This window comes from Pituophis catenifer, unplaced genomic scaffold (assembly GCF_029215685.1).
Source record: "Pituophis catenifer annectens isolate HBS135680 unplaced genomic scaffold, rPitCat1.0.hap2 SCAF_1, whole genome shotgun sequence".
Lineage (NCBI taxonomy): Eukaryota > Metazoa > Chordata > Lepidosauria > Squamata > Colubridae > Pituophis > Pituophis catenifer.
In genome coordinates this window covers 347,503,598-347,530,988 of record NW_027256881.1, presented here as the reverse complement: position 1 = coordinate 347,530,988, position 27,391 = coordinate 347,503,598, and the positions used below count along the sequence as shown (strand labels likewise).

General features: G+C 44.0%; 1 protein-coding gene across 1 annotated transcript in view; it reads left to right on the top strand.

Moving 5' to 3' along the window:
* The first annotated feature begins 2,902 nt into the window (after window positions 1-2,902).
* The window catches only part of LOC139312415 (vomeronasal type-2 receptor 26-like), a 66,507-nt gene continuing 42,018 nt past the window's right edge, over window positions 2,903-27,391 (top strand). Inside the window, exons 1-3 of the mRNA XM_070937181.1 lie at window positions 2,903-3,000; window positions 4,139-4,364; window positions 7,417-7,566. Coding sequence (XP_070793282.1) covers window positions 2,903-3,000; window positions 4,139-4,364; window positions 7,417-7,566 — 474 coding nt within the window. The remainder of the gene's footprint in view (window positions 3,001-4,138; window positions 4,365-7,416; window positions 7,567-27,391) is intronic.

Below are 27,391 nucleotides of genomic sequence, written 5' to 3'. Positions count from 1 at the left end.
GATCAATTTGGCTATACTGGCACTCAGTGGAGGACAATGTCCTAGAATAGTATGCGATGGGGGCTTCCTGACCGTCGGGAAGTTTATGGCTCAATACATCCCCTCTGCCATATGGGGAAGCATCGGCGGTCAAGGTAAGGGGAAGGTCTGGTGTGTACTGGACCAGAACAGCCGAGGACGTGAGCAGATTCTTTACAGCTTGGAACTTGAGTTCCTGTCTAGGAGCCGGTGGAGAGGCACAGCCATGCTAGCTTTATGGGGAAGAAATACACTGTAGAAATTTAATAACCCCAAAAAAGCTTGTAACTCAGATTTACTGGTGGGGACGGGGGCATGTTTGATGGCCGCCACCTTTGAAGGGGTGGGGTGAATGCCTGAGGCATCTATGAGATACCCTAAAAACTCAACCTTAGGCACACCAATGAGACATTTGTTCTTTTTCAACTTGAGTCCCGCACTTTGGAACCATAGTAAAACCGTCCGCACACGTTTGATGAGCTCACTCCGAGAAGAAGCGGAGATGAGAACATCATCAAAGTATGGGACGACTCCAGGTAACCCAATTAACAGACATTCCATTAAATTTTGAAAAAGGCCAGGTGTGATGCTAATGCCGAATTGTAGACGCCGGCCTTTAAAAGCTACACAGTGGGTCACGATGGTCTGAGCCTCAGTGGAGGTATCATCCACCGGGAGCTGCTGATACGCTTGAGCTAAATCTAACTTATTAACACAGCTGCCTGCAATTTCTGCAGGTTCGAATCTTACCAGGCTCAAGGTTGACTCAGCCTTCCATCCTTTCTAAGGTAGGTTAAATGAGGACCCAGTTTGTGGGGGCAATAAGCTGACTTTGTATAAATATACAAAAGTATGAAGGCTATTGCTTAACGCATTGTAAGCCGCCCTGAGTCTCCGGAGAAGGGCGGCATATAAATCAAATTAAAAAAAAAAACTTGGCAAAAATGGAGCCAGGATCCAGAGTGTGCAGTAATTGTTGGACTACAGGAAGAGGATATGGGTTAGATTGTAAAACTTTATTTAGGGTACTTTTAAAATCGGCGCAAATGCAAATAGACCCATTAGGTTTGATTGGAATTACAATTTGAGTTTCCCACTTAGAATGATCTGTGGGCTCTAATACACCCTGGGAGATAAGTTTATCCAGCTCCGCATCTACTTTTGGGCGGAGAGCCAGGGGAACTCGCCTCGGTTTGAGGCGAATAGGAGCTATCTGAGGATCCAAATTTAGGGAAATAGGGAAACCAACATATTTACCCAAAGATCCACTGAAGACATCAGCAAATTCCGTATACAGAGCATCGCAATCTCCTGCCGACATGGAGTGTATGCCAGAAATGCCAAGGCCCAGAGAGGTGAACCAATCTAAACCCAGAAGGCTGGGAAGGGAACCACCCACTACAATTAAAGGGAGGCGGCCCGCAAAATTATTGTTTTCAACTAAAAACCGGCCCTGGCCTATAATAGGAATGTGATTGCCCTGATAATCGCGTAATTTGATGGGGCAAGTATGGAGTTGGCTTTTGCAGAGGTTGGGCAATAGCTTCTTGATAGTGGTCCAGGAGACAATTGATTTAGCGGATCCGGTATCGACTTCCATCTGGCAGGCCACTCCCTCAATCTTGACTGTCAGGAACAGCTTGCTCATCTCAGGTCTGTGTTTGTTGGTAGTCACCTCGGTAACTCGGCGGCCTCGGTAGATGGCATAGCAATCTTCACTGGTGGAATACATTTTGGATTCAGGCTGCTTGTACTTGGAACCCCGTGAGGACTGTTTACCAGACCGGCAAACACGAGCAATATGGCCCTGTTTCCCACATCGGCGACATGTGGCAGATTGGAAATGGCAATTTGCCCGAAGGTGATTTTCACTGCAACTAAGGCAAAATGATTTTGAGGATCTTGGTTGTCCCATTGGGCCCCTTTTTACAGTTGTAGATGCCTTTAAATGACTGACGTCCCCCTCGTTTTCCTCATCCGTAGCCTCGTCCTCATAATGAACAGTGGTGTCTAAACTGGCAGGTAGTTGAAATTTTCTTATATCCGTTGCGGACTTATGGGATATCTCGGCAGCTTGGGCCTCCTCAAGTGCCGTTGGGAGGTCCAACTCCTTCCTTGCTAGCAGCCTCCTTTGAAGTCGGATGTCCCTGATGCCACAAACTAACTGTTCTACAAGGGCATCATCCAAGTCCCTGAACTCGCAGTCTAAAGCTGCCGTTCGGAGGCGAGCCATGTATTGGTTTATGGACTCCCCTTCCTCTTGCACTATCTGTCTCAGGTTAAAATGGCAGGCTATACAGGAGGGAACTGGCGAGTAATGATTCCTCAGTTTCTCTCATAACGCCTCCCAGGGAGCCGTGTGTACTGGAAGAGGAGCAACTAATGCCCTTGCCGTTGTGAATACTTCTGGCCCACAAGCATTTAGAAAATGAGCGCGCTTTCAGCTGCTTGAAAGTTCAGTGAATTCATTCACTTCTAAGTAACACTCGAATCTTTCCTCATACGCCTGCCACGTCTCTGCAGCTGCGTTAAATGGGGCGAATGTAGGAGAGGCCATATTCCTATCAGGTTTGTTTGTATTTTACTTTACCTCAGTGCGGCCGCTCAGAATAACATTCACTTCTTCCGTCGCCTCAATATCCCATCCTCGTCGCCACTTGTTGTGTTTGGATTATAGTCATTAACTGAGGCGAGGATGTCAATGTAACATTGGTTTATTTCAGGCAACAGCAAAATATTAGAACACTGAACTGTCAGTCTATCTGACAGCTTACCTTTTTATAGTTGGCAAAACAGAACAGCATTAACCAATCAGGAAATGAGTAACCTCCCGCACTTAGCATAACCCCATCCCAACCAATCAGGTGCAGGAATTTCCATCGCTATGGTAATGCGCCGACACCACACTATCCAAGGCCTCAATAGCTTTCCTATTCCAGGTAGTGGCCAAGGCCTCAGAAGGATCATGCAGCAGAGCCTGGGGTATAATCCTCAGTTCCCTTTAAAACCCCATCAGTCACTAAGAGTGGACTGGTCAAAGAGATCCAGCCTCCCTGCAGAGAGGGGCAGCATAAAAGAATCTCAAAGTCATCAGGCCATTCTCTGGCCAGGGCAAAGGGGACCAGGATAGCTCCTCCTCAGATCACGTTGGAAATTATCTGTTTTGAGTTGAGCCAAGAAGGATGGTGGCCATGTTGAAATGCCTCCAAGGCCAGCCCCGGGGATGGCAAATGGACATCTCTCAAGACCATAAATCTGGGGAACCCCACAGTGAGCTGTGAAATGCCCTCTAGAGACCCAGATACGGAGGTTGCTATGTAGCAGGAAGGTTAGTACAGTAGTAATGATCCCAACTGGTCCTGTGAATGAATCCAATGAAGGAAAGAGTTTCATACCTGGCAATTTGGGGAATAGCACCCCAAAAAACCAAAAGAGACACCTGGATGACAATTGCTACCCTTCAGCTACAGCAACAGAAATTTACAAGTCTTGCCAAAAAATTGCAGTTAATATCCTGAGATTGTTCCTCAAATTCCATTTCTGCCTTGTGCCACTATTCCCAAGTATCCTTCATATGATCTGACCCAACTAGGGCAAAAGCCAAAATCCATCTTGTGTTCAGGGGTCACTTTCATGTAGGTCACCTACACAGCTTCCCCATGACTCCATCTGCTCTGTGAATTACAAGAAGAGACACAAACATGTTTTCCATTCTGCTGCATGAAGACAGGCTGTTGCTAAGGGGATACGACTATGGCTCTTCCCTACAATTATCAGAAGAACAGTCATTCTTCATGTATCCCCTGTGGATTTCTACACACAAAGCTCTTCCAGGATGAAACTTGCTTTAAACAATATCTCTGAGTTCATCAGATGGGGGCAGATCGTGTCACCTTAGCCTCTCTTGCAAAGAGCTCACTCCTGAGTTTGAAGAGACTCACATGCCTTTGTTTCTTCTATGGTCATAGCCCAAAGACAGGTAAAAAGAAGCATTGCTTCTTCAAATTTGTCCTGGTGCCATCCAAGTGGCACAGGTGGTGTCTGCTCTGCTAAAGTTCCAGTGAGATTTCAGGAGAAACCTTCAATTCAGTTTCTGCATAAACCTTGGTTTCTGTCCTAGGAGGGAAGGTGGTAAGAATGACCGGGCAGGAGTCATGCTACTTCTGATGCTTCTGATGCTCTTCTGGCTCCTGGCTCCAACTACAGCAAAGAAGCTGCAAACCATCTGTGTGCTCAGGGATTATATCCAGTTAGAGGAAAGTATCTACAGGCCTGGTGATCTCATTATTGGTGGGAATTTGCCCTTGCGAATCATTTTCAAGTCTTCTGGCCTAGATTTTAATACAGTGAATCTTCCATTACGAAATGTGTAAGTTTCAGCTGAAGGAGAAATATGCAGATTAATGTTCTCTTTGCTTTACATTCAGGGACTTTTTTCAAAAAATACCTCTAGTGTTTTGAACGGTCCTGGTGTAGTGCGCATTTTGTGCTTCTCTCAGTAAATTAGGAAGCTCTTCAAATAGGCTGGAATTCTCAATCCCTTCATCAGGAGGATGAAAAACAATAAAATGAAGAGGGAAGCTATGTTGGCCTAGTAAAGAAGTCAAATTATAATATTAATCAGAATAAAAGCTTCTGATAGAAAATTCAAATAAAAGCTCCACACTCTTCAAGTGTTCAGGGGTTACAAAAATCCCTCACAGTTTTGGAATCAGCATTGCTGATGAATAATGGCCTTCAGTAAAGCTATGAGGTGACTCCCACTGTAGTCCTGTGCTCAGCAATTTTTACCACACCTGAAGAAGGTCCTGCAAGAGAGACCTTAAATAATGATGGTGAAAGGGGAGCAGTTGGAATGGATTACAACCACTAAAGCAAAGTGAATATGGAAGGAATCGATAGAGAGTATAAAACAGTCCATGGTATCTATGGAAAGGCTTGTCTCCTCTCTCACAAAGTCATCCAATTTTAGTCAAGGGAAATCCTTTGAAAAAAAAGCCCAACACAACGAAATTTGGAAGTTTCTCCCACCATAAGTCCCCCCAAACAGTGAAGCAAATTCTACAGCCATGCACAAGCTTTCCTGTCATGTTCTCCAATGTTTTTCTCACTACAGTCTCGTACCCAGTAACTACCAGCAGTTCCTTGCATTGATGTTTGCTGTCTCTGAGGTCAATAAGGATTTTCTTCTGCTCCCCAACATCACCCTTGGCTTCCACATCTACCGCCATTTCCAGAGGGAGGAGATTATTTCCTCAAACAGCCTCTCCATGCTCTCCTCACGAGGCCAAGTGGTTCCAGGTTACAAATGTGACCTGCAGGACACTCTGCTCTCTGTCATTGGTGGTCTCAGTGCCAAGACTTCAATGGAGATGGCCTCCATCTTCAGCATCTTTAAGGTCCCACAGGTAAGAGAGCTCTCTTGGATAGAGTATGGAACAGACAAAGATCAGAAGCACAGACAGAAGCCAAAAATAAAACTAAAAGTATTTTTTGTTGGGGTGGGGAACATAATTACCTTGTGACTCTTAGTTTACTTTTTATTAAAAAGTAGCCATCATTTTAGTGCCATTTATTCTCTGTATCAGGTTGTTGGTTTCTTCTCTTGTCTTCTGATGTACCACAACTAATAAAAATGGCGAAGAAGGGAAGAAGATGAAGTTTGCCAGTCAAAGTGAGTCAGCCTGTCTATGAGGGCCATCAACCAGACAATTGTAACTACTAAAGTCAACATAAAATTTACTATGTCTTTGAAAAAATAATCTCACTTTCTCCAGCTCGGTGTTGGCTTTGAGTTCTCCCAGGGAGAGAGAAGAGTTTATCCTTCCTTCTTCCGGATTAATCCCAAGGAATCTCCTCAGTATGTGGGTTTAGTCCAGCTGCTCCTGCATTTCCAGTGGAACTGGGTTGGTCTTTTTGCCCCTGAAGATGAGAGGGGAGAACGTTTCGTCTCAACTCTGATGCCAATGCTCCAGGAGAAGGAGATCTGCCTGGCCTTCACTCTAATCCTGGAATTGGATAGTATTCAAATCAATAACAAGAAGTTTATTCTTAATTTCCTTACCTTGTCTAAAACAGAAGTGTTTATTCTGTTTGCAGACTCACTTGTTACTCTCACTGTAATAGGGGTGATGTATTCTTTTGAAAACCAGAGGAAAGTATCATTTAGGAAAGTTTATATCTTCAGTTCCCATTGGAAACTTGGCACGGAAGAATCTGAATACACATTGCAATATGTAAAGCTTCATCATGGGGTCTTGCATTTTAGGGACCACTCCGGCAATGTCTCTGAATTCAGCCACTTCCTCTTGTCTTTAGACCCCTTGAACCCCCAAGGAGATGTCTTTCTCCCTCAATGGTGGGAAAAGGTCTTTGACTGCAAGATCCATCAATCAGGAAAGATCCCTCCAAAGGGGGAAAAACAATGTACAGGAAAGGAGAATCTGCAGAATCTGCAAAATTACATTTTTGAAACAAGAATGACAGGTGACAGTTACAATATCTTCAATGCTGTTTATGCTCTGGCATATGCTTTGCATGCAATGGATGGATCCAGAGTTCGACCGACCATGATGAGACTTCGAAAGAGGATCTCAAATGTCCAGTCATGGCAGGTAATTTCTGGGTCTTTTGACTCAGTCCACAGATAGAAACTAACCAAGGAGAGAAGCAACCTAGAACTAAGGAGAAATTTCTTAAGGAACAGTTTACCTTTAGAAGTCGTGGGTGCCCCATAGCTGGAGCCATTTAAGGAGAGACAGGATGGCCACATGTCTTAAACTGTAGAGGGTCTATTGCTTGAGCAGGGGTTGGACTAGAAGACCTCCAATGTCCCTTCCAATACTGTGGTTCTGTTTCTATGACAACCACAGCAAAGAGCAAGATTCAAAGTGGTCCTAATGGGTTCCTGTTCTGAAATTCATCAGAATTTTTTGCATTAAAGGCTAAAATGTTGGACATCTCTGACTAGTGAAGTGACCAACCAGGTCAGATGCTTCCTTCCACATGACCCAGTAGATCAAGACCGGTTCCTGCATTGTGCTGCCTTTGAAAATGAGCTAGAGAAAATCAGTGGAATTTTCCATGGTTCTGATAGAAATAATTTATTCACTCCAAACATTCATTTTTCAGTCAACAAGACTTTGGAACTACTTCAAAGTGCACATAGTGAAGTATCACAAAAGGAAAATCCTAAAATTAAATTTAGATTGTGGAACTAAAATTCTTGTGTTTTAGTGAAATTGGAGTTGGAAACCATGCCCAGTGATAAAGGGAAAATTGAGTTTCAAAGTAAAATACACCTGATTCTTCAGATGGGAACCAAGAAATGGAACAATGATGTTCCATTTGTAGCTCTAGCCCCAATACTCCTATTTCTGAAGGTCTCCTTTCTTTCAGATTCTTCCCTATTTGAGGAATGTGGAGTTCAACAACAGTGCTGGAGATGAAGTCTCCTTCTCAGAAGATGGACTGGGATCTGCTCGTTATGACCTTCTCAACTGGGTTCTCCTCCCCAATCGATCTTTTCTCCCCATGAAGGTTGGGCAAGTAAATCCTGAGGCTCCCCCAGGCCAGGATTTCACCATTAAATCTGATGGAATCGTCTGGACCACAAAGGTGAGCTGCAAGGAAATGTTGTAAGTTCAGGGAAGGATTCATTCTCTTCCTGAGATGCACAATATCTTCCTAACTTGAAAAATAATAAACTGAGTCAGAAATTATGGCAGATATTTGGCGAATAACCTGCTTTAAGTGTAACACCTTTGAGATCTGATTTGTGTCAGTCCACAAAAGTTAGGCTTGGGATCAACATCTGCTTGAAATGCCAGATGCAATTACAGCAAGCAACAGTTATTTCCATGGAACTCAGTTGTATCCTCATGGTTCTTTCTTTTAGAAGTGCTGCGGTTCAGTCACAAGCCTTCCTCCTCATGATGAAACCCCAGTTCCAATCTCCCGCATCTATTGATGTCTCAGGAATGCCAGTGGCCTGAATCCCTCAGGAGCTGTTCCATATTTCTGATAGATGGTGGCACTGTATCTCCTTAGAAGAGAATCTGAACATAGAAGTAGGAATGGGGAAAAGAATGAATGCAGCAGGTTCGTTCCTTAAGTAATTTCAAATACTTATCTTTTAGACCATCCCCATTGCCAGGTGTGGCATGAAGAGGTGCCATGCAGGAGAGCGGAGAAGAGTTCCAGAGGGCGAGCAGGTTTGCTGCTACCAATATGACCCTTGTCCAGAAGGGACCATTTCTAGTCAGACAGGTAGACCATACTTCAAATTTAAATCTTCCAGAATCAAGGAAGAAATTCATAAAATCAGTATATTTTTGTTATTGTGACCATTTTTGATAAAATTGACATGCACTGATACTTTTCAATAAAACCTTTCTATTGATCTAAACTGCCCTGGCCACAGAGGCCACCTTTCTTGATCCTCAGCAAGGATAGTTTGAGGGCACAATTTATAATCCCCAACTTCCGTTTCTGCTTCTACTTTCACCTCCAATTGGGAAACCACTTTTCGGTCTTTTCCTGAGGAAGTGGGGAATGCAGTCTAAGGTTTTATTTGGTCATTTAGTGCCCGCTTCTTCCAGCATCTCTATCAACCTCTGAGGAAACAGATCTGCCGGAGAAAGAGGAAATCCATCTATTTATGTCTCTTCGATAGGGCAGAAAGGAAGGAATGAACAGATTTTTAAAAAGCTTTTTATCTTTTTTATTTTATACATCTCATTCTGTGAATGGTTTGATTCCTGGGTTTCATATATTTCAATATAAATAATCATAACAATATTATTCTTAATAATTACAGCCTATTTTCATTTTTAAATGTACTAACATATAGTTTCTACTGTCATCTTTCATCTCTAAACCTTCTCATACTTCTATCATACTTCATATCATCTTAATATACTATTAAGATGATATACTACTACTTTTTACTATTTCTCCCCTCATATTTCTACTTCTATTTTAGCCCTCTTTTTTCCCCCTTACCCCTATCATTCTAATAATCAAAGACGTGATCTTTCCTTTTTTCATTATTTAATATTCCAGTATATCAATCATGATCTTTCTCTGGCTTTTCATTAATAATCACATTTTTTTAATATACATATTTTCTCCAACCATTCATTTCTTATATTCATTATGTTACTACCAGTAGTGGGTTGCTCCCGGTTTGCACCAGATCTATGGAACTGGTAGTAAAACCAGCAGAAGGCTCTGCTCACTGACCCTGACATCATCAAAATGCTTCTGCGCATGAAGCTTCATTTCCTTATGTTGTTCTTTTATAAAATCCTTCATGTCTTGGTATGTCAGCTCCATATCCTTATATCCACTTATTTCCATTTTACAGTCAGTCCAATTTTTTAAAAAAGTCCAGGGGTTATCCACGTCCCTTCCAATCACTTTTACTTCTTCAAAAGTTTTGTATTTTGAAGTTTAAAGTAAGTTTGAAGTAAATCCTTATAATCCAACAAAGATAAAAATTCCCATAGATGCACAGTTCTCCTCTTAGCAGCAGATGGCGCTCATGATTCAGCTTGGTATTGCCTCTCTGCATAGTGCTGATAATCCAACTTTAATTATTTTAGATTGTAAATCCAATAGGTGGGTGAATGAATAGCAATAAAATTTGATAGTCATAAAATATAAACAATTTCCAGATCAAATTCCAGTATATATAATCTTTAAAAAATACCTTTTCAATGTCATGTCTTCACTTTGAGAGTTCAATTTTTTAACTTAGTTTTCTTTAAAGAGTTTCTCTTCTTAAATATTATAGCTTTTATATATATAAAAAAGCTATAATATAATATAATATAATATTGGAAGTGTCTTGGCAATTTTACATGGGAGAAAACCCGAATAACCAAAGACCTACATACAAACACCCGCGAAAACCTCAGAAAACAGTGTGTGTGTGTGTGTGTGTGTGTGTGTGTGTGTGTGTGTGTGTGTGCTTATTCCGCAGCTAGCAAATAGTTCCAGTATTCTTCCCCCTCATATTTCTTGGGGATATTTTCAAAGAAAATTATTCTTTTGCCCAGTTCACAAGCCACTCACTTTCTCTGCTCTTGCTCAGTCCTGGGTATTCAGGTTGTCTTCAGCTTCAGGCAGCCATGTTTGCTGCTGCTGCTCCCTGTCATTGGCGGAATGGGCTTTCCTAGTCAGGGAAGGGAGACGCGACTCCTCTCTACCTGCTAGGCTGTCCCCCTTTGCTTCACCACCCCTCCAGGAAGCTATGGTCCTGATTTGAAGCCTCCAATAATGAGAGGTCGGAGCTGACCACAAGCTCGCGGATCAGGCTTCCAAAGGCACCGGAAGTACAACTGGAAGTCAGGAATGAACAGATTTGAAGTACAAAGCAGAGATGTTAAGGCAGGAATAATGTACTCAAAACAAAACAGCAACATTTCTGGATAACGGATCTGCCGTTCTTCTTTGTGTTCAATTATAAAGTGGCGGAAAAATAGGCAGGAATCTGAGACTGAAAGCCACATTACTCATGGAAGTGCACAGTGAATGGACAGCTGGAACTGAATAAATCCTTGTCTTTGGCTAATCTATCCCCAGAATCATCATAAACAAAGGATGATTTGCTCTTTTTGATGCCCCATAAATAGCACAGGGGATTGTTTCATTACTCCTTTTGTAGGAGGGTCAACAGCAGAAAGGTAAAAAACTTATTTATTTATTTATTTATTTATTTATTTATTTATTTGATTCTATTTCTATACTGCCCTTCTCCCGAAGGACCCAGGGCAGTGTACAGCCAGAATAAAAACACAAAAACATACAAACATCATAAATTTAAATTGAAAATTATTAAAATGATTAAACAATTTCAGCCCAGTTTGATTTAAAACCCGAGGACCGAACCTTGCGGCACCCGACAAGCAAGGCACCTCGAGGTTGACTCTGACCCCCTGCCAACACAAACTGCGAGTGGTCAGAGAGGAAGGAGGAGAACCACCACAGCATGGTACCCCCTATGCCTAACCCCCTCAACCGCTGCAGCATGATACCATGGTCGATGCTATCAAAAGCCGCTGAAAGGTCTAATAGGACCAGGACAGAGGAACAACCCCTGTCCCGAGCCCTCCAGAGATCATCAACCAATGCGACCAATGCCATTTCCGTGCTGTATCCTGGCCACAAAGCGAAGGTTGGAGACCGGATGATAATTCGCTAATACAGCCGGGTCCAGGGAAGGCTTCTTGAGGAGGGGCCTCACCACCGCCTCTTTCAAGGCAGCAGGAAAGGCACCCTAACTCAAAGAAGCATTAATAATCCCCTGGAGCCAGCCTCGTGCAACCTCCCGGGAGGCCAGTACCAACCAAGCGGGACACGGGTCCAATAAACATGTGGCAGCACTAAGCCTACCCAGAATCCTGTCCACGTCCTCGGGAGCCACAGGGTCAAACTCTTCCCAGATAATACTCTCAAGACCTACCCCCGTCTCCTCCCCTGAACTTACTCAATCGGAGTCCAAGCCTTCCCGAATCTGAGTGACTTTATCATGCAGGAATTGCACTAAATCCTCAGCCCGACCCTGCAAGGGATCTTCCCATGCTCCCCCCCCCCACGAAAAAGGGAGCGGGTCACCCTAAACAGAGCAGCTGGGCGGATCTCTGCAGATGCGGTAAGAGCGGAAAAATAATTAGATAGCTCTTGATATAAGGTAGATCTTGATATAAGACCTCACCAGTGTTCAGTCAGATTCAGATTGGCTAGTCCTCCAATCACTCTCGGGCCATCTTTTCTGATGCTTCATCTCTCTCAGCTCCTCGGAGAACCAGGGAACCAATTGAGATCGGCATCGGGTCAGAGGCCGCAAAGGCACGACGTGGTCCAAAGCTCTGGAGGCTGCCCTATCCAAGGTGGCCACCAGGTCTTCAATCGAGTCATGTGCCAGGGTCACAGGGAATGGCCCAAGCTCCGTTAGGAACCTTTCTGGGTCCATCAGGCACCTGGGACAGAACCACCTGGTCGGTTCCGTCTCCCTGCGGCAGGGGGAAGCGGCTCAAAAGTCTGAATGAAGGAGAGAATGATCTGTCCATGACAAGGGCTTGATGTCTAAATCCCCTTTCCTAGATCATTCAACCACTGACCAGAGACAAAAATCAAGTTAAAAGTGTGTCCCCCTATGTGAGTGGGGCCTTGAACTAACTGGGTCAGGTCCATGGCCGTCATGGCTGTCATGAACTCCCGTACTGCCTCTGACACTTCACTAGCGGATGGCAGGTTAAAATCCCCCATGACAATAAGTCTGGGGGTATCCATCACCACACCATAATATTATAATACATAATACAATAATATTGAGCAGCTCAGGCAGGGCCGCCGCTACGTGGCAGGGAGCCAGGTACATAGTAAGCAGGCCCATCTGCATCCCACAACCCCACTTCACAAGAAGGGACTCACATCCGGCTATCTGAGGAACAGTGGTCTCCCTCGGACAAAGACTTTCCCTAATAATCACCACCACTCCCCACCCGCCCCTCCCCTGATCCCTCGGCTGATGGAATGCACGGAAACCTGATGGGCACATTTCAACGAGGGGAACCCCCCCTCCTGACCCAACCAGGTCTCCGTAATCCCTGCCAGGTCCACCCCCCCTCCAAAATAAGATCATAAATGAGGGGGGCTTTATTTACCACTGACCTGGCATTGCACAATATCAGCCGAGGACCCAGGGCCTGTGCAACCCGGGAAACGAGCAGCGCATTGGGGGCTGGAGTATGCAATTGCTCATAAGCAGCAAGAGCGTACTCCCGAAACATGATATGGCCCCCTGCACCCGTCATATCTGCCCCTCCCACTCACTATCTCAATTGAGCTGCCCATCATTTCACCCCCCGGCACCCCAGTCAAACTTCCATCCCCGTCCCCTCCGCCACGCCATCAGACCCACCACCCCGTTCAGTGGCCATATGGACCCCCCCAGGTCCATCTCTACAGCCCCCTCCCACCTCTCAGATCCCCTTAAAAACTTCCCTGATACCCTTATACCCTTATTAAAAAACCCCTCAGCCCCCCCCCTTTTTTTTTTGCATGCCACCTCTCTGGGTCCCAAAACCCGTCATTGAGGAAGGCCCTCGATAATGTGGAAGGCCACGCCTGCGAGAGGGGGAAATCTCGCAGTGCAAGAAGACTGGTTGTTGTGTACATCTCAAGTGTCAGAGATGGAGGCGAGAAGCATGATTCGGGGTCCATTCAATAGTCTAGAAAGCCAAGGTAGAACATACAGCCATTTCCAGTACAACGTATCACTTTTGCAGGAGGGAAAATGTGTATGGTAGTTGCTCAAGAAATCCTTAGACAAAGACTTTTGATTTCAGATGCAGCTCGCTGTGAACCCTGCCCAGAAGACCAATATCCCAACAAGGACAAGGACTAATGCATTTCCAAAAAGATCCACTTTCTTGCCTATCAAGACACCCTGGGATACACTTTAGTTTCTCTCACTCTTTTTCTCTCTGTGAGCACATCTGCAGTCCTGGTGATTTTCTATAAACATCATGACACACCGATTGTCAAGGCCAACAACCGAGATCTCACTTACATTCTCCTGGTCTCCCTCCTGCTCTGCTTCTTCTGTTCCTTCCTCTTCATTGGTCGACCTGGGAAGGTCACCTGTCTCTTACAACAATCTGCCTTTGCCATTCTCTTTGCCCTTGCAGTTTCCTCTGTGTTGGCAAAAACTGTCATGGTGGTTCTTGCCTTCATGGCCACCAAGCCAGGGAACAAGACAAGGAAACTCTTAGGAAAACCACTGACCAACTTCATTGTCCTAGCCTGTCCCCTGATCCAAGCAGTCCTTTGTGCCACCTGGCTGGGAACCTCTCCCCCATTTCTTAGCTTGGACTTCCACTCCTTGTTTGGAGAGATCATCTTGGAATGTAAGCAAGGCTCAACTGTAATGTTTTACAGTGTCCTCTCTTACCTAGGTTTTTTGGCCCTAGTCAGTTTCACAGTGGCATTTCTAGCTAGGAAATTGCCTGATAGTTTTAATGAAGCCAAGTTCATTACTTTTAGCATGCTGGTCTTTTGCAGTGTTTGGATCTCCTTCCTCCCCACCTACCTGAGCACCAAAGGGAAGTCCATGGTGGCCGTGGAGATCTTCTCCATTTTGGCCTCTGGAGCTGCTCTCTTGGCTTGTATCTTTTTCCCCAAATGCTACATTATTCTGCTGAGGCCCGATCTGAATTGTAGAAAAAATATAGTAAGAAACAAAAATGTCTAACTCATGCAAGGAGTTGCGTCATTTATATTTCTCTTTGTGGCATGTTTAGAATGTGATAAGATTTCTAATAAATGATGACAGAAAGGAGGAATTTGTCCATAAAAGAATTCCTGATGAAGTTCTGCAACTGCTTACAATATTCCGGTGGTCAGTTTTTTCTTTTTGTGTTTTCAAAGTCTCCTTAGTGAGTTCCAAAGCCCTTGTTATTAAAGATCTGTTTATTATTTCAGATATTTCTAAGTTTATATGGAACAGGAAAAAACCAAGAATTAGATAGAAACTACTGCAAGATGCTTAGGAAAAAGTGGGGGTTGGGTTTACCAGATCTGAAATTCTATTTTGAGGGATGTTGTCTGGCCTTATTAAAAGACTTGATGAACCTCCAGAATAAGAGGGCCACGAATTAAGGTTTGGATGGCACGGTTATTTATGGTATGATAAAGTTAAAGTTAAAGTTTATTTATTCATTTATTTATTTTGTCGCATTTCTATTCCGCCCCACTCCCAAGGGACTCTGGGCGGCATAGAATGTTGATTTTAGTAATCACTTTGCTAGACGTGCCATACTAAGAGTTTGGAATAAATATAAAACAAGGTTCTACACGAAGTTGCCTCTTTGGGTGTCCCCTCAAGAAGCTTTTTTAAGAAAATAAATGGTGGCGAAGGCAGACCGCTAGACGTATGGTAAAATATTATTTTTCAACTCTGGTGAACCTACCTTAAAGTTGAGGGAAGAATTTGAATTAGAAGGTTATGTTTGCCATTGGTTTACATATCAAGAACTGAAAGAATAATTTAAATTAAAAAAAAAAGAGTTGTGGGTTTGATTTTGCTAAGAATGAATTGGAAATCTTACTGTGTGGTAGTGATGAGCATATTATTGCTAAGATTTAGAAAATGTTATTGAACTTGAATTTGGAAAGTGACCATGTAAAACATTGTATGATTCTCTGGATAAGGAATTTTGGATATAATGTGATGCTTGAACAGTAGGAAAATATGTGGATGAAAGGTTTAAAATTTACACTAAACTGTAATTAAAAACAAAAATTTTATAAGATCATGTATCGCTGGCATTTAAAACCGGATAAGTTATTCAGAATGCATAAAGACATTTCAAATGAATTTGTAAAGGAAAGAAAGAACTTCTTACCTTTTATAGTGGACATGTGTTAAGAAATTTTACAGTAAGATTCATCCTATAATACAGAATATTATTAAAACGAAAATAAAAGTGAAACCAGAAACTTTTCCTTTGGGTTTAATGGAAAAAGACTTGGAGAAAAATTTTGATCTTATATATGTTGACAGCAGCAAAACTATTATACGCACAAAAATGAAAGGACGCTTATGAACGGATGGCTACAGAAGCTGATGGAGTTGGCAGAAGTGGCAAAATTGATCGTTTTGGTTAAAGGAAAGAATATAAATATCCTTTGTTTCCACATGGAGACCACTTCTGAACTTTGTGCTTGAGGTGGATAAAAATGAAACTTTGATTTTGGGTTTTACCGATTAGATTGATATGTTTTTCTAGAAATGGATAGTTTATATTACTATGGGAAGACAAAAAGTTGTGGTTTGATGTTAATGCTTTTTTTTTTTACTGCAACAGACGGAGTCGGAAGTCAATGTTTCTTCTTTTCTTTTCCCCAATTTCTCCTCACTTTTCTCTCCCTGTTTTCCCCTCAACACACTCTGTCTTCCTATTTACTTTTGTATTTTCTTTTTTATCTTATAACCTAATAAAAAAATGTTAAACTGGAAGAAAGATGTGTTTATTATTTCAAGGAGGAAATTTTCTTATTTTGTTCCTTATTTTATTTAGTTTATTTTTAAGGAGGTGTTTTAAAGGATTGGACTCAATATCAGTGTTTCTAAACATATAGGCTGTTTCCTTAGATGTTTGAGGCTTTATAGAACTTCCCTAACACTACTCATTTTTTTGTGAAATAGCAGAGTTTAAATCTTCCACCCATCCAGATCTGCAGTACTGCCTCATCAATGTTGGGCAGAATTTCCCTGAAACGAATGAGCAAAGAATGTCATAATTGTATGGAGTATGTTAATCATCTCTTGTGACATTTCATCTCATGGACTTCCATGGTAAACTACTGTTCTATGAGATCTGTGTGCACAGAAGGTCTCCACAGGAATCATTCTAGAAGAATGACAACATAATTGATAGTTTGTTAATTATCAATATATATGATTACACCATTTATTTCTTATACATAAATCATCTCCTTCTTTCTGAAATGTATAATATGAGTGCAATCTTTGGTTTTCAAGAGTTCCTCCCACTATTCTCTGGAGAAAATTTACCCCGAGCATACTCTTAACAAGCAATACTGCTGTGAGACTTAATTATTCGGTTTTGGTCCTGCATTTGAAGCCAGAAGGTTTAAGCAGTTGCAATAGCTACATAAACATTACAGATAATGCTTGTTTAGCAACAATGATGAAATAGCAACTTTGCAACACATCATATTGATGGAAATGGGACAATTGTATGCAGTCGCCTTTCCCCGGCCACCTCATCCCAGCCTCCCCATTTCAGCTAACCCACCATGGCCACCCCTTCCCATCAGTCCCTCCCTGGTATCCCCTCCTATCAGCCCCCCAACTGATTCTTCCCAGCCACCCTCCCCCACTGCCTCACCCTGGCTGATTCACTGTAGTACAAATTGCCCTGGCAGATTTGCAACACGGGACAATTAGCCCTGCGCGTCTCAACTGTTCCCAGACCAAAACCATTCCCAGAAGTTCCTTCCCACTGCACCAACCTCCTCCTCCTCCTCCTCTACTGACTCCTGGAATTGGGGCCCATTCCCCATTTTTTTCATCACCTCCCACATGAGAATCACTCTCAGCAAAGAGGGATCGGGGCCATGTGGCTTGCAGACAGTAAGAGGCTCTAGGTCAGATCTGCCATAAAGGATGAGAGGGGGGAGATAGGGAAGGGGGGAATGACAGGAAACATAACAGGCAACCAGAGACAATGACTGAATGATCCAAGGACAGAGGCATGGGAACAGAATGCAAAGGGCCACCAAACAGGCCTCAAACTTTAGAAACCAAGACAACTAATTTTAACCGCATTGGACACTAACAAGATGACATTTGGGACATATGGGAGTAGGTTAAATCACGTGGTTTATTCAGGAATCTTCAGATCTGGCCTTGCTTATGCAGTAACCACTTGACTTTTAGTAAAAGTATACCCAACTCTACAGATAGAGACAAGGATTTTTCTTTCCTAAATGTCTAAGCTGGGACAGGCCTGACATTCTGTCCACCAGCAAGGCCAGCAAAGGCATTATGCAACCGGTGGTCCCAACTGGAGAGCCATAGATGATGCTTCCTAAATTAAAGGCTCTGTCACTCCAGGAGAGATTGAATTTTTTCCCCTCCCAGATAGTTGTACAGAGAGCACAGTCCTGCCCTGCATTGACAGCAGGCTACATCTTGTGGGCCCCTCTTTGCAAACTGGACACCTCAGGCCACGGAATTGATCAGCAAACCGAAACTCTGGATTGGCTGCTGCATGTTGGGAACAGAAGCTGTCTGGCCCATGTGCTCACCCTTTGCATTGAACCAAAGTGGGGCAGCTCAAAGGGAGTCAAAAGGCCATCATGAGCACTCCTGCCAAGGCCTGAATTGTCCACTTTGCAAAGAGGGGAGCCTCAACCATAGCAGCTAGGAAGGGGTGAATGTCATGGGTCAGCTGGGGTGAGGGGGCTGGGATGAAGTGGATGTAGCCAATTGTCCCAGACTACACAATGACCATGTTCACAGGTCTGTAAAGCATAAAAAAATGATGTTCTTCATCAATGTTGGGACAGATTCGCTAAGCAAGCACTTCCAGCATGATTTTGGTAGCAGCCACCAGTGGCCTCATTCAGTTTGTGGTCCCTTAGAATATGGTGGCCGCTTCTGCCATTGCACCATGTGGCCTTGTGACAAAGTGATTCGTTCTGCTTCCCTCTGGCTGTTTGTGCAGCATTGCAGAAAACTCTGGAGCTCCAGCGAAGGTGAAGTTTCAGGTGGGGGTCAACAACGGTGATTTCATTTATTTATTTTATTTTCCGAGTGCAGAACATCTTACATTACAAGGAGAAAATGTGCTATTTAAAATTGGCCTATTGATCTAAATAAACCAAAAACCAAAAACTATACAATCAATATAAAAATTAAACACAGAAGGAGTTTAAAACCCTTATGTGACATTATACAGGCCATCCTCATTCAAAGTTACAAAGGCACTGAAAAAGGTGACTTATGACCATTTTTCACACTTATGACCATTGCAGCATTCCCATGGGCATGTGGTCAAAATTTGGGCCCTTGGCAACTGGCTCATATTTATGACGGTTGCAGTGTCCCAGGGTCCTCTTTTCTGACCTTCCAACAAACCAGGTCAATGGGGAAGCCAGATTCATTTAACAACCATGTCATTAACAGGGGGGCATGGATCTAGTTCACAGGTGGTCACAACTACATCCCATGGACTCTGTTGACATCCTTGGGATCAGCCGGATCAAACTGTTCCTAAATTACTGCAAAAGTCCTTTCCCCAGCCTTCTCCATAGGATCCACACCATGCTTGGTCTCCAACTGGGAAGAGATCCAAGCAATTTTATCAACCAGAATTCCTCTGTGAGTGTGAGAAAAAAAAATCCCCTCACAGTTGCTGTGCCTATTAATGGCCTTTGGCTTAGATAATTGAATAGGCCAATCAGAGTGCAGCTCCTGGATTTGAATCTCCCGGGCTTTTTCTATGCCTTCCCTAACTGTCACTAACTGTCACTAACTGTCAGTATATAAGGAGCTGCTTGCCAGCAGGCTAACCCAGTTCGGGATCAGAGGCAGAGCTGAAGTCCCTAAAGCCTCTCCCTTCTGAGGAAGAAAGGCCCAAACTCCAATCATGCAGGGCGACTGTAGAAAGAGCTGACAAGATACTTAAGGAAGAGACTGACAACTGATATTCTGTTGAATAGGCTTTGTTTATTTTCATAAATAAAACAGTTTAGTTTAAAAATCTTCGTGAGGCTCATTTATTTAATAGATAGTAAACATATACGGTCCACCATCTTTATAACATCCTGTGAGGCCTGAAGGAAAACCTACACATGACCCTTACCCAGAAGATTCCGGATCATCTTTAAAAAGGCCACGGGTGTCACTCAGTGTTATAAGAAGTGCAAAAAGAATGGAGAAATATTGACATTTTGAGGCTTGTAGTGCCATGAGGTAGCCTTAATAGAAGCTCTAGCTCAGGTATGTCAAACACAAGGCCCCTCCCACCCCAGTCCACACACAGGAGGGGACGAGTGCACAGGGTCCAACAGCGTCTGGCAGTAGTCACAGCCCATGCTGGGCAGGTGGGTCCAAGCACTGGGACTGCCAGGTTGGCCCTCCAAGCAAAAGGGGGAGGCAGAGCTGTGGGGGGCGGCACGTGATCAGGCCTGCTGAATGCACCAGGTGGCTGCCCACTCACTCACCCACTCTGTTCCACCATTTGCTTTTGCTTGCCCACGGCCATCCCAGCTGGAACAGGGCAGGCAGATGCATGGCCCCCTTGCAGACCAAATCTCCTGCCTTCCCCCAGGCATCTGCTTCCACCTGCTCCTGTTGCTGTCCAAACCTCTTCCTCCAGCTCCACCAGACATGTGGGATGAGCCTCCCACCCACTTCCCCACCCACAATGTCCTCAGTATATGGGAAGGGCAGGAAGACAATCCCCAAGAGGCAGCCGGGACTCCCCTCCCTACTCTGCCTTGCCTGAGCCCAGCCCCAGAGCTGACCTACATGCCCTACACCAGCGTACTTTGGAACCCCTCAGCCAGGCCACCCCCATCTCACCCCCTGCCTCGCCTTCAAGCAGTGGCACCAGCAGTAGCAGAGCCCTCCAGCAGGAGCCCCACTGTCCCTCAGCCCCTCCCCCCAATCCAGGAAGCCCAGACTGGGCAAGGAGAGAGAGCCTGGAGCAGGAGGCAAGTGAGCCCAGGCATCCCCTCAGGGAAGTAGGGCAGGGCTGTGGAGTCCTGGTGCCCTGGGAGCTCAAAGGTCGATGACTCATGATGCCATCTGTACCCTCCACGTGGCCCGAGTGGGTCAGTGAGTCTCCTCCGGTGGATCAGCTTGGTCCCAGAGACATCAAGCTCGCCATGCCCATCCTGTCCACACCTACCCACAACCACACAGCCATGCCACTCCCGGCTCCCCTAAGGGCAACAACAATCCTGATCTGGCCCTCAGTGAAATGGAGTTTGACACCCCTGCTCCAGCTCACGTTCAGTCAACTTCATCTGTCATGTTCCTTCAGCAGAGCTCTGGATGTCCCTTGATCCTTTTCAGCTCCGTTAATTGAATCCTGGGGCCTGTTGGGAATAATGGACCAAGAGAGGTTGCATGCAAGTGATCTTATCCAAGTCCTCAGTAGCTGTCTTATTCCAGGTAGTGGCCAAGGCCTCAGAGGGATCACACAGCAGAGCCTGGGGTATAAACCTCAGTTCCCTTTGGAACCCATTTAGTCACTAAGAGTAGACTAGTCAAAGAGATCCAGCCTCCCTGCAGAGAGGGGAAGCAAAAAAGAATTTCAAAATCATCAGGCCTCCTCAGATCACGTTGGAAGTGGCCTGTTTTGAGTTGAGCCATGAATGATGGTGGCCATGTTGAAATGCTTCTAAGGGCAGCCCCAGGGATGGCAAATGGACATCTCTCAAGACCATAAGTCTGGGGAACCCCACAGTCAACTGTGAAATATACTCCAGAGGCTCAGACATGGAAGTTGCTAGGCAGCAGGGAGGCTGGTACAGTAGTAATGATTTCAACTGGTCCTGTGAATGAATCTTCAGGAAAAGAATTTCAGGCCTGGGAATTTGGGGAGCAGCACCCCAAAAGACCAAAAGAGACACCCGGATAACAATTCCTACCCTTAGGCTACAGCAACAGAAATTTTCAAGTCTTGCCAAAAAATTGTAGTTAATATCCTGAGATTCTTCCTCAAATTCCATTTATGCCTTGTGCCACTATTCCCAAGTAGCCCTCCTATTATCTGACCAAACTAGGGCATAAGCCAAAATCCATCTTGTGCGCAGGGGTCACTTTCATGTAGGACAACAACACAATTTCCCCATGAATCCATCTGCTCTGGGAATTACAAGAGACACAAAGATGTTTTCCATTCTGCTGCATGAAGAGAAGCTGTTGCTAAGGGGAGAGGTCAATGGCTTTTCCCTGCAATTATCAGAAGAACAGTCATTCTTCATTTATCCCCTGTGGATTTCCAGACACAAAGATCTTCCAGGATGAAACTTGCTTTAAAAATTGTCTCTGAGCTCATCAGATGGGGGGGACAGATCGTGTCACCTTAGCCTGCCTTGCAAAGAGCTCACTCCTGGGTTTGAAGAGACTCACATGCCTTTGTTCTCTCTATGGCCACAGCCCAAACACAGGTAAGAGGAAGGATTTTTGATATAAATTTGTCCTGGTGCTATCCAGGTGGCACAGGTGGTGTCTGATCTGCTAAAGTTCCAGTGAGATTTCAGAAGCAACCTTAAAATCACTTTCTGCATAAACCTTGTGTTCTGTTCTAGGAGGGAAGGTGATAAGAATGACCGGGCAGGAGTCATGCTCCTTCTGATGATGCTGATGCTCTTCTGGCTCCTGGCTCCAACTACAGCAAAGAAGTTGCAAACCATCTGTGTGCTCAGGGATTATATCCAGTTAGAGGAAAGTAACTACAGGCCTGGTGATCTCATTATTGGTGGGAATTTACCCTTGCGAATGATTTTCAAGCCTCCTGCCCTAGATTTTAATACAGTGAATCTTCTTTTAGAAAATGTGTAAGTTTCAGCCTTAGGAGAAACATGCAGATAAATGTTCTCTTTGCTTAAAATTCTGGGACTCCTTTCAGAAATACTTCTTCTAGTGTTTTGAACGGTCCTGGTGTAGTGCATATTTTGTGCTTCTCTCAGTAAATTAGCAAGCTCTTAAAATAGGCTGGAATTCTCAATCTCTTCATCAGGAAGATGATAAACAAGAAAAATGAAGAGGGAAGCTGTGCTGACCTAGTGAAGAAGTTAAATTATAATATTAATCTGAACAGAAGCTTCTGGTAGAAAATTCAAATAAAAGCTCAACACTCTTCAAGTGTTCAGGGGTTACAAAAATCCCTCTCAGTTTTGGAATCAGCATTGCTTATGAATAATGGCCTTCAGTAAAGCTATGAGGTGACTCCCACTGTAGTCCTGTGCTCAGCAATCCTTACCACACCTGAAGAAGCTGCTCCAAGAGGGACCTTAAATAATGATGGTGAAAGGGGAGCAGTTGGAAAGGATTACAGCCACTAAAGCAAAGTGAATATGGAAGGAATCGATAGAGAGTATAAACCAGTCCATGATATTTATGGAAAGGCTTGTCTCCTCTCTCACAAAGTCATCCAAGTTTAGTCAAGGGAAATCCTTTGAAAAAACCCAAACCCAATGAAATTTGCGAATTGCTGCCCCAAAAAGTTCCCCCAAACAGTGAAGCAAATTCTACAGCCAAGCAGAAGCTTTCCTGACATGTTCTCCAATGTTTTTCTTACTACAGTCTCCTACCCAGTAACTACCAGCAGTTCCTTGCATTGATGTTTGCTGTCTCCCAGGTCAATAAGGATTTTCTTCTGCTCCCCAACATCACCCTTGGCTTCCACATCTACCGCCATTTCCAGAGGGAGGAGATTATTTCCTTAAACAGCCTCTCCATGCTCGGCTCACGAGGCCAAGTGGTTCCAGGTTACAAATGTGACCTGCAGGACACTCTGCTGTCCGTCATTGGTGGTCTCAGTGCCAAGTCTTCAATGGAGATGGCCTCCATCTTCAGCATCTTTAAGGTCCCACAGGTAAGAGAGCTCTCTTGGATAGAGTATGGAACAGACAAAGATCAGAAGCACAGACAGAAGCCAAAAATAAAACTAAAAGTATTTTTTGTTGGGGTGGGGAATAAAATGAGCTTGTGACTCTTAGTTTATTTTTTATTAAACAGTAGCCATCATTTTAGTGCCATTTTTTTAAAAAATTGATTTATATGCCGCCCTTCTCCAGAGGCTCAGGGCGGCTTACAGTGTGTTAAGCAATAGCCTTCATACTTTAGTATATTTTATACAAAGTCAACTCATTGCCCCCACAAACTGGGTCCTCAATTTACCTACCTTAGAAAGGATGGAAGGCTGAGTCAACCTTGAGCCTGGCAAGATTCGAACTTACTTTAATTGCAGACAGCTGGTGTTAAATTAAAGTGCTTATTCTGCAGAGCTATCCAGGCTCCATTTATTCTCTGTATCAGGTTGTTGGTTTCTTCTCTTGTCTTCTGATGTACCACAACTAATAAAAATGGCTAAGAAGGGAAGAAGATGAAGTTTGCCAGTCAAAGTGAGTCAGCCTGTCTGTGAGGGCCATCAACCAGACAATGGTAACTACTAAAGTCAACGTAAAATTTACTATGTCTTTGAAAAAATAATCTCACTTTCTCCAGCTTGGTGTTGGCTTTGAGTTCTCCCAGGGAGAGAGAAGAGTTTATCCTTCCTTCTTCCGGATTAATCCCAAGGAATCTCCTCAATATGTGGGTTTAGTGCAGCTGCTCCTGCATTTCCAGTGGAACTGGGTTGGTCTTTTTGTCCCTGAAGATGACAGAGGAGAACGTTTCATCTCAACTCTGACGCCAATGCTCCAGGAGAAGGAGATCTGCCTGGCCTTTACTCTAAAGCTGGAATTAGATGATATTCAAATCAATCAGAAGAAGTTTATTCCTAATTTCCTTACCTTGTCTAAAACAGAAGTGTTTATTCTGTTTGCAGACTCAATTATTACTATCACTGTAATAGGGTTGATGTATTATTTTGAAAATTATATGAAACTATCATCTAAGAAAGTTTATATCTTCACTTCCCATTGGAAACTTGGCACGGAAGGAAATGAAAACATATTGCAATTTATAAAGCGTTTGCATGGGGTCTTGCATTTTAGGGACCACCCCGGGAATGTCTCTGAATTCAGCCACTTCCTCCTGTCTCTAGACCCCTTGAACCCGCAAGGAGATGTCTTTCTCCCTCAATGGTGGGAAACAGTCTTTGGCTGCAAGATCCATAAATTAGGAAAGATCCCTCCAAAGGGGGAAAAACAATGTACAGGAAAGGAGAATCTGCAGAATCTGCAAAATTACATTTTTGAAACAAGAATGACAGGTGACAGTTACAATATCTACAATGCTGTTTATGCTCTGGCATATGCTTTGCATGCAATGTATGGATCCAGAGTTTGCCCGACCATGATGAGGCTTGGAAAGAGGATCTCAAATGTCCAGTCATGGCAGGTAATTTCTGGGTCTTTTGACTCAGTCCACAGATAGAAACTAACCAAGGAGAGAAGCAACTTAGAACTAAGGAGAAACTTCTTAAGGAAGGGTTTACCTTTACAAATCGTAGGTGCCCCATTGCTGGAGCCATTTAAGAAGAGACAGGATGGTCACATGTCTAAAACTGTAGAAGGTCTGTTTCTTGAGTAGAGGGTTGGGCTAGAAGACCTCCAATGTCCCTTCCAATTATAGGATTCTGTTTCTATTACAACCACAGCACAGAGCAAGATTCAAAGTGGTCCTAATGGATTCCTGGTCTGAAATTCATCACAATTTATTATTTATTTATTTATTAAATTTATATCCCGCCCTTCTCCCCGAAGGGACTCAGGGCAGTGAACAGCTGAAAATTAAAATAACATGCAATATAAAAGTTAAGATAACTAAAAATAAATTAATCGGCCTCCCAATTTAAAACCCCAAGCTACACAATTAAAAAACTAATCCATAATACCTATTCAGGCCAGGCCGGCTTGCTGAAATAAAAACATTTTCAGGGCCTTACAGAAAGTGTGGAGATCCGGGATCAGCTGTATTCCGGGAGGTAGCTCGTTCCAGAGGGTGGGTGCCCCCACAGAGAAGGCTCTCCCCCTGGGGGCCGCCAGCCGACATTGCTTGACCGACGGCACCCTGAGAAGGCCCTCTCTGTGAGAGCGTATTGGCCGGTGGGAGGTTATTGGTAACAGAAGGTGATCTCGTAAATACCCTGACCCTAAGCCATGGAGCGCTTTAAAGGTAAGAACCAACACCTTGAAGCGCACCCGGAAAACCACTGGGAGCCAGTGCAGCTCGCGCAGGAGAGGTGTTATATGGGAGCGTGTGGAAATTGGGATCGTAGAAACACCCAGGAGCATAGAAGAGTCCAAAGGCAGATGCATGAATAAATGTGATTAATGCATTTATTCATATAACAAAACATATTAACTATATACAAAGGCTGTCTTAATATCCATTAGGATAGGGGGCACACAGCGTGTGTGACTACCCCTATCAAAGATCATGTCTCATGGAGAACAAACGTAAAAGAGAGCATGGTGGAAAGGTTAGAGGGGGTTTTATACTCAGTGTAAGCCCCTCCTCTCCACATAGGGGTGGGGGCACTTTCTGCCTCCACTAGTGTCTGTATGATATATGTGCCAATGGCTTGCAAATACTTGACAGTTCCCCTCCTTGCGAGCCGATGGCATGCAAACATACAAATGCAATGCACAACAAATTTTACCCTGTGAGACATAACTTTTTACACAGATCTTTGTGCCTATCTGCTGGTAGAGGTTTTGTGAAAATATCAGCTGTTTGATATTTGGTCTGACAATGTGATAAAGATATAAACCCCATCTCTACTAGTTGCCTAACATTTTGATAGCGGATATCAATATGTCTGGACCTTTTTCCCACCGCATAGGCTTTGGCAATGCCTATGGCCCCGGTGTTGTCTTCTATAATTTGGATGGGCAAAGTCGGTGGTGTCCAGATGCTAGAAATTAAGGCATCAAACCATATCAGATCGTTTCCTGCCTCTGATAAGCATGCATATTCAGCCTCAGCGGTGGAGCATGAAACAAATTTCTGTTGCCCCACATGCCAATAGATGGGTGCCTCATTTAATAGTACCAAGAAGCCCGAAGTAGTCCTACGTGTCTTGGTATCTCCGGCCCAGTCTGCATCCGCGAAGCATTTTAATTGGGCCTTGTCTCTATTCTCAGGTTCCAAGCGAAGCACGTAATCTGCTGTGGTCTTGAGATACCTTAATAGTTTTTTAATGGCCAACCAGTGGAACTGGGTAGGATGTTCCACTTGTCTAGATAGCAGGTTTACGGCCAGGGCAATATCTGGACGGCTCCAATTACTTATATATAGTAATGAGCCGATCACTGACCTAAATAGAGTATTATTTTGGAACTCTGGGTTATCCTTGTGTGCCAATCCATAATAGTCGGTCTGCATTGGGATAGCCGTTGGCTTGCTATCTTCCATTTTACATTTCACCAAGAGTTCCTCTATCTTTTCCTTTTGGGAGAGAGCAAAACTTTTTGGTGTAGTGATGATTTGTACGCCTAGGTACTTGTCCACATATCCTAAAGACTTTAGAGTGAACTTTTTTTGTAGGGTCCTGGCAAATATAATATTTCCCCCCTTGTCAGGCCCTATATATAAAAGGTCATCGACATACACTAGGACTTTCTCCAGCCCCCCTTTGGTATCCCTTGTGAAGGTACATTTATCAGCTGGAGATGGATGGAAACCCAGTGATTTGAGAGTTTTGGTCAGGCATTTGTACCACAGTCTGCCTGATTGTTTGAGGCCGTACAAACTTTTCTTCAGAAGCCAGGTGTGGCCTTCCTGCCGTTGAAATCCGGGGGCACCTCTGACGTAAATTTCTTGTTTTAGATGTGCGTGTAAATAAGCAGTTTGCACATCAAATTGAAAAATGTGTTCCCCATGTGCTGCTGCGGTGACCAAAGCAGCCCTCACACTTTCCGCTCTCACGGTGGGGGAGTATGTTTCATCAAAGTCCTGCAAGTAGCGCTGTGCGTAGCCTTGTGCTACCAGCCGGGCCTTATAGAGGAGTTTGTTGTTGGGCATTGGCTTGACCTTGTAGACCTAACGGGTGCCAATTGCTTTCCTCTTTTTGGGGACTTCCATGGGGATGAAGACTTTCGATTTTTTGAGACTGTCCATTTCCCGCTCCATTGCCACCCTCCACCTGCG